General features: G+C 30.5%; 2 protein-coding genes across 2 annotated transcripts in view; one reads left to right on the top strand and one right to left on the bottom strand.

The window, feature by feature from the left end:
• On the bottom strand, positions 7,360 to 9,906 carry LOC109356382 (selenoprotein K-like). The gene is made up of 4 exons (XM_019599709.1): positions 9,814 to 9,906; positions 7,929 to 8,032; positions 7,650 to 7,827; positions 7,360 to 7,526 (listed from the first exon to the last, which is right to left on the bottom strand). The coding sequence occupies exons 1-4, from the start codon at positions 9,830 to 9,832 to the stop codon at positions 7,492 to 7,494; spliced, it is 336 nt and encodes a 111-aa protein (XP_019455254.1). The 5' UTR covers positions 9,833 to 9,906; the 3' UTR covers positions 7,360 to 7,491.
• Positions 11,614 to 12,198, top strand: part of LOC109356468 (flavonol synthase/flavanone 3-hydroxylase-like) — a 3,318-nt gene continuing 2,733 nt past the window's right edge. The window contains exon 1 of the mRNA XM_019599787.1: positions 11,614 to 12,068. Within this exon, the coding sequence (XP_019455332.1) occupies positions 11,614 to 12,068 (455 nt within the window). The remainder of the gene's footprint in view (positions 12,069 to 12,198) is intronic.

Here is a 12,198-nt window from a genome sequence, read left to right as displayed (position 1 = left end):
TATGTTGAGAGTTGAAAATAATATTGTTTTTGGTAATCCAAAAACAAAATATCACAACAAAAGTCATAACATTGTTTTTTTAAATGCTATTGTAAAGAATTTATTAGTAGATATCTGAAGCTATAAAAAAAATTAAAATAATTGGTGTGAAAATGAAACATAAAGTCTTTGATTGTTGGTCTCTAATGTTAGGCAGGCTACTTTATAATATTTGACTTTGTACAAAGACTTCTGCAATATACTTTTTTGTTGTTGGAATAATGACATTAACTAGATAGGAAATACATGATAATAGACCTTTCAAGAGGGAGAGGAACAAACCACCAAACATCAGAAGGCCAAAACAAACACATAGAAGGCTCCAAACAAAACACAGCCAACTAGATAAATCCATTAGAGAACAAAAATAAAGCAAATAAAAAGCACCATAGATCTAAAAGCAGCCTCTCTTGTCATGACTATGATGGTTGTCAAGCTAATTCTTAATATGGGCAACTTGAATATGAAGAGAGATAAATTATAAGTTTTTTAATTTATTTAATTTAAAAATAATAATAAATCTCAAGCCCTTAATTATTTTTGTATGTCACCGATGTTAGTTTTTAATTTTTTTGTAGACAAATATTAATATATTAGTATTTTATGATATGTGGAATTTGAATCTTCGTCTCTTTGTCACTCACTTTCTATGCCTTCCACCCTTATCACTTCCATCCAATCCCATCCGACCAACTACTAGATTCTCTAAGGCTGCCTTGTCAGTTTTCTATGTTTTTTCATGCAATCTGTAAATTGCACCTACCTTTGTCAGTTTTCGAGGTTGCTAGATAATAATATTGGGAGGAGAATATTCCCTAATAATAGGGGTGAAACCTGAAAACAGGTCAGGTTGTTGTGTACATTTAAAAAAGCCTACTTAATTAACAAATCAAACTTTGTGCATTCTAAAATGTAGTAATATATCTTTTGTCCCATAATTTGAGTACTATAAGTATTGATTGATCATACAAATACTTAATAATTAAATTTTAATTTAAATATATTTTTTTAACCAATTACAAGTTCATGACACATGAAGTGACACAGATGTACAACCCATTTCTAGATACCCACAAAGAACAAATGACACACCCAAACCAGCAAACCCCACCTCCTACCTTTTAACCAATGGATTATGGTTATAAAAAATGTTAATGGTGTATAAATGTATAAGAAAAATGTTCCATACCTTATATAAACGAACTTTACATTAAATTAAGATTTTAGATCCAAGTTTATGTAAAAAGAACTCATAATTAAGATGGCATGAGAAATTGTAATGCGTCACTTACATTCGTATGATAAATAAATAAAAGTTACATTCTTATAAATTTAGCATATGTAATACAAGCCATTAAAAGTAATTAATAATATAAGCCAAGATTGGATACAAGCCTTATTTTCGTTCTCTCATTCATTAGTGTTGCTGCTTCATTTATTGAGGGATTTTGTTGAGCTTACAGTAACCATAATCCTTGTATTTCTTGGTCTTGTATTTTGGAGGATTCTCTTCATTAACCAACTTTGGGTGAGGTCCAACTTCGTATTCTGGTTGGGGTTCTATGAATACTGGCCATGAAATTCTTGTCTCATATTTGCTCACTGTTGTTCTGTGGAGCACCGCCTTATATTTCCCATTGCTCATTATCTGTATATATCACTTTCTCATCAAACCATTATAATTGCTTTATGTGACAGAGAAAAACGTACGTTGAGCTAAAAAAAACATAAATTGATCCATGCATATACTAGTTAAATCTGATGGAATATCATGTATAACATGTTAAGTATCAACAATCATCCTCTCTAGTATTGGAGATGAAAGTTTTTATTTCTTCCATGATTTTCAATAACAAGAGTGTTATTTTATTATAAATAAAAAGATAAAATGTTATATTATATTGTGTTTCCTTTTATTATTATAGTATTTACCTATGAAATATTAGAGAGGATCTCTTGCTCGTTAGGTATAAGTTTGACACCTATGTGATAAACACAGTTGAAAATCAATGCAGATCTAGGATTGGAGGCAGAGATAGAACTAAGGTTAATAAAGAATGGAACTAACTAGTTATTCATTTGAAACTTGAAACTTGACTCATTATTTAGTTTGATAAACTTGGTTCATGAACCGAATTTGAGATGAAAATTGAGATCGTTAAATAAATGAGCTGAACTTGAGTTGAATATAATTCAACTCATTAGGTTCATGAACTTGTCCGATATGTATATATATATAAACTAACTTTTTATATTTATTGTTATTATACAATGACTCATACATTATTTTTTTAGAGTAAATTACACTGACACCCCCTAATTATATATATACATCACATTGACTACCCCTGTAAGATAGATAAGTGTAATTTCTTAAATAAAAAATGGTGACGGATGTAATTAAGTCAAACAAAATACGATATATTGTGAATACGTCCAAATAGTATAAAGTCAATGTTTATTATTTATTTTGATTAGTTACAATATAATATGAGAGTAATTTAAACACCTCCTTAGACTTATTAATGTAGTTTGTAAAAAAAAAAATAATGAATATACATCAAGTTTATACTATTTGGACTTGTCTCCACAATATAACATATTTTGTTTTGACTTAATTATACTCGTCATTATTTTTGTTTAAGAAATTACATTTATATCTCTTACAAGGATAGTCAGTGTAATATAATATATATGTATAAATATGGGTGGTTTGTGTAGGTTTTAAAAAGGTCTGGGTGGTTTGTGTAATTTCTCTAAAACTCAGGGGGTGTCAGTGTAATTTACTCTATTTTTTATGTTTATTATTATTATATATAAACAATGTTATATTTACATATAACATTTTACAATATATATTTTAAAATATAATTAATTATTAAGTTGTATAAATGAATTAATTCGGATTAAGTCAAATAGTTCGTAAACTTTAATATTTCAAGTTTGATCTGAGCAAATTCTTATCGAGTTGAACTTTACTTTGACTCAGTTTCACTCGTTTACGGTCCGAAATTGAACATATGCCTTTTGTCATTGAATGAGGGAGCATGTGTTGTGTTTGTTACTTGTAGACTTGTCACGTGTGGGTCATTGGGATTAATGGCAAAAAATAATTCTAGGGTGTGAATGTGGACACCCTCACTAGGGACACCAAATGATCAAATTATTCACTTTCTTTATCAAGAAACAGTGTAATAAGATGATAAAAATATATACCTCCATTTGGTCGCCAATGTGAATGACAAGGGCATTGGGAACATACTTAACATCGTACCAATGACCATCCCTGAAGGCTTGAAGACCCTGCACCTCGTTAGGGACCAGAATGGTTATGTAGGACATGTCTGTATGTGGTGGCACACCTACAACAAGATCAGGGAATGGACAAGGTGGGTAGAAATTTATCTTCAAAAGGTGAATCATGTCATCTCCACCTGCAGCTTTTTTTAGCTCATCTTCTTCAAGCCCTAGCCCAATTGACATACTTTTGAACAATTTGTCCACCACCCCATGTAGGTACTTAAGGTATTCCTCATTGGCCTGTCTGCCATAAAATCAAGTGTTTGGAGATAAATGAACTTTACGGTTGACAAGTATTCAAGATGAGGAAGGAATAAGGATATATTATCTTACTATTTCACCCTACAAATTTTTTTAGTGTAGTGAAAGTGACTGTATCACTTGAAGTTGGAGAATTTATATTTGAAATAATAAGTGCATATAGTATTTGAGATACATTTATGCTAATGCATCTCAAAATATAGTATTTTGCTTAAGTGATCTATAATCGACTTCCTTGAGAAAAAACAAAATCATGTTAATATCTCCATCACTCCCACCAACATATTTTTGGTTTCATAAATATAATATATATATAAATGGAGAGAAGGAGAGGTGGGCTTCTAGGAGAAACTAAAAGTCCAAAAACTGAAACTTTGGGTTCCAATTTTCTTCTTCTGGAGTATTGGACCTAAATTTTAATATATGGCACACAAAAAATTTGAAGGCCCAGATTGTTTATTAGTTTTAAATAAAATGAAATTAAAATTTATAGAAATATTTGTGTATTGAAGGAGAAAATGGAGATGAACCCATTTTATAACTTATCCTTTTCAAATAGTTAAGGTAACTAGTATTTAGGGATTTGGTCTTAGACTCTGTATCCCTACATGCATAACTCAGCAACTAATCCTCAAGTCAGGATGATGATTAGCTATCCAGTAAAATTTTAGGATCCTAACCTCTAATAAATAGGTGAAGTTTATTGGAATGCAGTACATTTCCATGACCAACCATAGTAGGTAAAGATGGAAAAAGATTGTGTTTATGAGAAATCTATTTATCATGTTTTCTTATATTTACAATGAAAACTATATAAAAATGATGAAAAAATTAATAATATACAAATAACATATCACCTAAGGAAAAATGATACTTGGATGATCTAATTTTCTATTTTCGTATTTGACTTTACTAATAAAACTATTACTTATCTAAAACTATATTTATCATTATAGTTAATAACAAATTCTATATCTTTTTTTAATTATTATCAGTCGCATTAAAATTATATTTTTTATTTTTTAAGTTTTAGTCTATATAACCTAATATATAATTTTATTGAATTAAAAAATGCTTAATGTTATAAATGGACTTAGTAATTAGACGGGATAATTCTATATCTATTTTAACCTCGCTAATAATTTATATTTAGAACTTATATTCTACACCTTTCAACATGAAAAACAATGATATCAATGTTATAAATGGTCCACCCAACCTTTCTTTCCAAACTTATGCATAGGCATATGATGTCAATATAGTTGCACCCTTAAAAGAAAACTTTAACAATGATATCAATGTTAATTGAACTAACCTGTAAGAAGTAGGGTTCTTAGGCCAGAAACGATAATTAATGGAAGAAGGTGGCCAAATAATGTGAAATAAATGGTCCACCCAACCTTTCTTTCCATTCTCCTCTTTCTGAAGCTTTGTGCCATAACCTTCTACAGATTCAGAACTAAGAGGTTTAGCATATAACTCCTTTTCTTCTTGTGGTAACTCAAAGAACTCTTTTCCTACACTTTGCAATTTGCTTATAACATGACTTGGTATCTCATGGTTCACAATTTGGAACATACCCCACTTACTACTTGCTTCCACAATCTCACTTAGGACTTTCTCTTTATTGGGGTTGCTAAAATCAATGATGGGTACCTCAAGATTTATCCCATGAACCGTTGTGATGCCTGGTTGTTCTGTTTCTGCCCTAACAAACATGGCTGGGATAGAAGCATTGTTGGAGTTTGATGCCACAGTTTGTACCCTTAGTAACTCCATTTTCTTTTTTGTTCTTAGTTTTTCTCAGGTTTTGAAACTCTTATGCTGATTTCTAGAGTGTTTATATGCTTATATAAATAGGAAAGCCTGTACCTACCAAAGGGAAAAGAAGTTGCACATGAGCAATAAATTAAAGAGTTGGTGGCACTTGATTTTTTTATGAGTTGCTCGAAATTTTTTATTAGTGCTAATTTATTACATTGGAAATATAGACATAAAGTTCTTTTTTATATAAAAATTTAATAGCTTTTATTAGAGATGGTTAGTATTAAAAATATACGTTAAAACGTTGCATATTTTTTATTACAAATAATACCGCTTTTACTGAAAAAATCTTCAGCATACCTAAAAAACTCATGGACTAAATTTTATCCTCTTTCAACATTAGATTCAATCAACGCAACAACATGGGTTGCATGCTTACAAATGTGGCATGTCAGTGGATCATGAAATTCCTTTTCTAGCAACAGTAATCCCTTTCTAAAAAAATAAGAGCAGACATGGTATATTGATGTGAACAACATAATGTCTAAAATTGCAATTCTCTTTTTATTGAATAATGTAATTGTAACTAGTTGTGCTAAATACTGTACCACCTAGTAATATATTCTTTTTCTGGTCTATATTGCTTTATCAAATATAGAGATTAACAAATTGATTTGACTAATATCACAAAAAATAAATGATAAATTAGGAAAAATAGATTAGTTAACCGTCTTAACCCTCCCTGCACACATCCGTAAAAAACTAAATATTCAAAGATCTTGGTATAGAGAACCTAAATATAATAGGTGTCATATTTTATATATTGTTAGTGTAAATATTTGTATAGAGGTATATCAATATTATTCATTTGTCTTACTTATATTTAAAAGTTAATGATTCAATAATAATTAAACATGAATAATAAATAATACAATAATAATTTAAAAATCTCTTATATTATCGGTGCATACATTTTTAAAAAAAAAAATAATGTTCATTAATATTATCACTACCATCCTTTTTTAAAATCCAAATTTCTTGACACTTTTCAATGTTTAGATTTTGTGTTTCTTATTTTTAATCACAATACAATAGACCTCAAATCAAAATGTAGCACCATTAGAAAAAACAAATTCATTAGCATTTTTTATTTGTTAGGCTAAGATGCAGCCCGAATTAATCAAACCCATTAATAATTATTTTGGCAGATGCTGAAAGAGAAGAAATTAGGGACACCACTACCTAATTCTGCCGCACATCAATAACAATTTGACATAAAAGAAGTGAACTTACCCGGAATAATGTGATTGAAGCTATCTCAACCACAATTTGGTGGACTATCATCATTGCAAAACTTGAGGGTAGAGCTAATTTAATAAGGAAGGTCTAAATAGTAACCTCTTAATTTAACGTGATATGTAATTTAATTCAGAATTCTAATATATGTAAAAAGGGACACAGTCACAGACTCTGATTTGGAAGAAATTTTCACGTTAAAAAACAATCCCTCAAATTTGCATGATGTTCAATTTACTCACAACTTCAAAATTTGTGTATAAAAAGACCTCAATCCATCCAATTTCCCCACTTTTAGAGGGTGATGGTTTATTTTACATAAAAACCGAGATCCTCTTTATACAATTTTTGAATTTAGTAAGTAAATCACACATGGGTTATTTTTTGAGTGATCCCACTTAATATAAGTGGTCAATTTTCATTACGAATTATTATATAAATTATATTTATTATTCCTCCAAAGCTTGAGAGAAATAATGATGCTTTAGTTATGTCCATATGAAAATTTTGGTGTTTCATGTTGACACAGCCAAGCAGCTTATCTTCCAAATTTCAATTACATAAATGTCCACACACACAAAACACAAGATTGAAAAATATTCTTCTTGCAGCTGTTTACATAAATTTTATTCTCATTTCAGTTAGAAGGATGAACAAGGAAGACCAAGCTAAAGAAAGACTTTCATAGAAATTTATACATTTAAAAGGTATCAACACTGCTCTAATTTAAAAGGTATCAACACATATAAAGCATGAAAGTGGTAAAGATATATGCATATTCCACCACAAACACCAAATAATAATTTAGACAGATAAATGGGAGCTTAACACTCAGCCACAGCAGGAGCCACAAGCAGGTAGTGAACCTGGAAGTTCAATGGAAGAAAAACATCCCAAAAGAGTATATGATTAGCAAAGAAAAACTAGAAAAGCAAAAGGGAAAGCTGAATCACTGAAAATTGAAAGCAATGTAGAAAATCTAAACTTACTATGGTCACGTCCCCTAATACTATCTAGTCCACGAACATTGTCAAGACCACCGCAAGGAGGGCCCCGTGGACCACCACCATATGGCCCTCCACCACCACCAGGACCTCCTCCAGGAGCACCGCCATCGAATTTCTTACTAGAAGCAGCACCTTTCCTGTAGGCATCGGACTTTTCCATCTAGGAATGAAAACAGCATGAGGAAATTATCAATTTGATTGCAATAGATTGCTCATAATTTCCAGTTTTCCACAATAGGAATAAAAAAACATTAACATTACCGAAAACATTGTTGCAAAAAATATGGTTATGAAGTTAATGACAGTCCAGAATAAATCAGTTATTGTTTTAAGCCGCCATATTGATCGCTTTGATTTCACAACACCTGCATATATTTGTTATAAATCAATATCAGCCCACATCATCATTTTGCGATATCAAGAAAGTTTCTATAGCAACTTTCCTTTACACAAGTTGAAAAGGTGCTATACATAAATCAGACATAAGATATTTTAGATAATTAAGTTTCAAAGACAGAAAAGTATAGCTCGCAACCCCAGTTTCACTCTAATGTTTCAATCACTAATACCATCTAATGATGCAACAATAGCACAAATGAGAATATTCAAGTTCGCGATCTCATGCTTCATTAAAACTCTAATTAGGAAAAGAAAGCAGACGAGGAAGCAAAATTAAACAGGAAATGAACACTCGAAAGTCCAATCAGTAGCTTTCACTAGAAAACAGAGAGACCTAACAGAATATCACAATTGATTGATATAGTTGGTGAAGGCCTCCCCACTTATACATCTAGAGGGGGGCACAACCCCAATTATGATTATATTGTTAAGAAATATTAGAAAAATTGAAATATATAAAAGAACAGAATTAAACACTGAACTTGTGTATCAAGCATATCAATATCTTCCATCTGCAAATTTGGCCATTTCAATCAAATACTATTGCACAGAAAATATGTAAGATTTGAGCTGTCATTTTAAATCTCACTACTCAAGTAATCAAACCCAGCATTAAAAAGGGAAAAGGTCCAGCCCATATGCAAGAGGTTGGACAAAAAGATAAGAGAATGATGCAATAGGGGGAAGAGGGTAGAGATCCTAGAAAATGAGCAATAATAACATGATCCAGGGGAGAAAACAAAACATGTGTGAAGATAATGAAACTACCATAAGTATATTAAACCTACAAGATCACATGGATAAGGAATGTATTTCATACAAATACTTTTATATGTGTTAATAACTTTTGTATACTGTATTATGCCTTCTGTAAATCAACTGATAAAAGAATCCAATCACAACTATATAACTAGGAGATAGGTAAGTACACAAGAGTATGTAAACTAGGAATCATGGCTAAATAGTTTTATGAGATATGCAAACAATGACTCAAGGAATGAAGCTATCGACTATTTTCTATGATAAATTGGTGACGGGTGACTTTAGAAGGTCTTGAAAAGAATATATTATTACACTGACTATTGGCATAAAAATAGAGGGAGGTAGAATGCATAGTAAGATGAGAAGAGAGAAACAAAATGAAATACTTGTCAACCCTCCACTTAATCAATGGACACCTCTTACAAACCTAATCAGCACTCAACCATGAAATCTCAACCTCCATGATGAGATGAACTTTTAAAATCATGAAACCCTGCCAACAATCTCACCAGAGGTCATTGTAGAAACCACTCACGGTCTGCTTGCAAGTTGAGTTTTCGGAACTTTAGACTCATCTCAAAAGTATATTTCATGGCTAACAAGTTTTTCTCTTCCCTCCATAGTTATAAGCCGAAAACCAACTCGCAAACAGAAGTAAGACATTGTTTTTAGATCGGGATAACTGTTGTCGATTGCAGTTACGGAAAGCAATTTAAAAATAAATAACCTGAAATAATAACCCCTCAAACAAACCAATAGAAACACCATGCCGGATAACCAAAACAATATCTCATTACAATTGCGGCAGATTGAAATTTCAAAATTCAAATATTATGAAAATGAATATACGAAAGAAAGTTAGCAACAACAAAAATCAAGGTTGTGATAGGTTGTATAAATCCAAATCCCAGCGATGAATATGAACCCTAAACTAACATTAATATTAAAGAAGGAGGAGGTGAGAAAATAAGGAAGAGGAAAATACCTCCCTCAACGTAAGCCATTGAAGACAAGAGATTGCTACAATTGAATTGAGAAAGGAATTAATTATCTTCCTATCTGTTACGCGTAGTATAAGACATGTATTTATACGTTTGTTCAAACGCTATTCTATAATCCGAGTCAATTCTAGATGTCAACGCCTATGAGTGGGTCTTTTTCTGGGCCTTGGTCTTTGGGTCATAAATCAGTTAGATTTTGAAGGGTAGTATGGAAAATAGAAAATTAAAGAGACCACATGACTTTTATTCTTATCATTTCCCTTAAAATCAAACTCAAGAGTCATTTAAATTACCCAAAAAAACAAAGTACAGTTCAATGTTTTGTTTTTGTTTTTTTTTTTTGGATTTTCTTAGTAATTTTCCACCCATAGATCATATTTATAAATATCTTACATGTATTTTCAATTGGTTAATTTGTTTTCATACTAGGACGATATGATCATTATACTATAGGTGTATTTAAATTGGACAAAATTAGTCAATATTGTTCAAATTATATCATATTGTATTAATTAAAATCGTCTAATTTTTTTCTTCAAAATAACAAATAGAGTTTCAAACCTTTAATCGTTTGTAATATAATTAACTATTAAAACATTTCAACAATTGAGTTATATGTTACAAATAAAAATATTTAGATACTTAATATATCTATTATATTTATTATAATAAGTTACACATTCAAAGAGAATTTATATGAAAGGCTCAAATCATACAGTGAAATATGGCAAAACTGATAGTTTTTAAAAATGTTAAATAGTAATAATATTATTTCTTGTAAAAAATATAAACCTTTTGAGACGATAAATACAACTAATAACTTCGAGAAAGTTATTATTTGCAAAAAAAAGAATATATGCCTAATAATTTCATAAATCTAAATCTAACATTAAATAAATGGTACATGATATATGAACATCATATGATTTTTTTAGTAGTAAGAGCAAAATTGAAATATATATATATATATTATACCTGTTAAATTACTTAAAAACTCTTTAGACATGTTTTGCCTTTACATAGTAGTATAAATATATATATATATATATATAACATAATTAACATACAATTTAATTAGTAAATCATTGATTTAAATTAGTACTATAACCAATAGGATAATTGTTATGAAATTAGTAACAATTGTAATACAATAAATCTCCTAGGACTATACTTCCTTCTTTTTTCTTATACTTCTTGTTAGATACTACATGTTTTACATAACCGAAGAAAAAACCTAGAACACTAATTAGTGCTAACTGTCGTTTAAAAAGAAAGGAAAAACTATAAGTGTCACTCTATTTTAACTCTATCAGTTTGTTGTACGTCTCAAATACGTTTGCTGAAGTTACTCCAGTTGAAATCGTAAGTTTTTTTACCTATAGTAATTATGCTTGATTAAGTTTCAAACATTTATAGTATAAGTTCTCACAAATTCAAACATTTGGTAGAGGTTCTTCATCTAGATATACTTGTTATTTTTGACATGCTTGACAGACTTTTACATAAAAAACATACTTTCAAGCGACATCTTTATATAATTTTTATAAAAATATATATGACTAAACTAATTTAATTATTCATATGACTTACTATGTAAATCACATTTGCTGGGATAACATTATTAACGTGGAATTTTGTAACCTATATTCTAAATAACTGGTGCACTAGTATGCACGTTTTAGTTGAATATAATGAAGTTTCATTTAAGCCCGATATATATAAACCATCGTTGGAATTGGAATTCACATAACTCCACAATTCTAAATTTGCCAAACCCTGCTTCAATGGAAGTGGAAAGAGTACAAATCTTGGCTCTTGATGAACTCAAGGAGCTTCCATCCCAATTCATTCGTGAAGCCAATGAACGACCAGAAAATACCAAAGCCATGGAAGGTATCAATGTGCCTGTAATATCACTATCTCAACCACACCATTTTTTGGTTAAGGAAATTACCCAAGTTGCCTCAGAATGGGGATTCTTCCTCCTAACCGATCATGGTATATCTCCAACATTGATCCAACGTTTGCAAGAGGTGGGTCATGAGTTCTTTGCCCTTCCTCAAATGGACAAAGAGGCTTATGCAAATGACCCATCCATGGGTAGGTTTGAGGGCTATGGGACCAAAATGACGAAGAACTTTGAAGAGAAATTGGAGTGGGTTGATTATTATTTTCATCTTATGGCTCCTCTTTCTAGGGTTAACTATAACATGTGGCCTCAAAACCCTGCTTGCTACAGGTTTGTGCTTATGCTTGTCAACACACTTTATATAAATGGGAGGCACTTTGTATTAGACATGTTTAGATACTCCTAACTATATTTTATCATCTTATATTTATTTTTCCATATCTTTTCTTCTTCTTCTTCT

Source organism: Lupinus angustifolius, chromosome LG09 (assembly GCF_001865875.1).
Source record: "Lupinus angustifolius cultivar Tanjil chromosome LG09, LupAngTanjil_v1.0, whole genome shotgun sequence".
Classification (NCBI taxonomy): domain Eukaryota; kingdom Viridiplantae; phylum Streptophyta; class Magnoliopsida; order Fabales; family Fabaceae; genus Lupinus; species Lupinus angustifolius.
Note: the sequence above shows the minus strand (reverse complement) of the source record. Positions and strands in the feature narration are given on the sequence as shown.

Coding starts and splice junctions, on each gene's coding strand:
- LOC109356382 (XM_019599709.1), bottom strand. Junction 7,828..7,928: donor TTTTTGCAACAATGTTTTCG/GTAATGTTAATG, acceptor TTTCATTCCTAG/ATGGAAAAGTCCGATGCCTA. Junction 7,527..7,649: donor TATTAGGGGACGTGACCATA/GTAAGTTTAGAT, acceptor TTGAACTTCCAG/GTTCACTACCTGCTTGTGGC.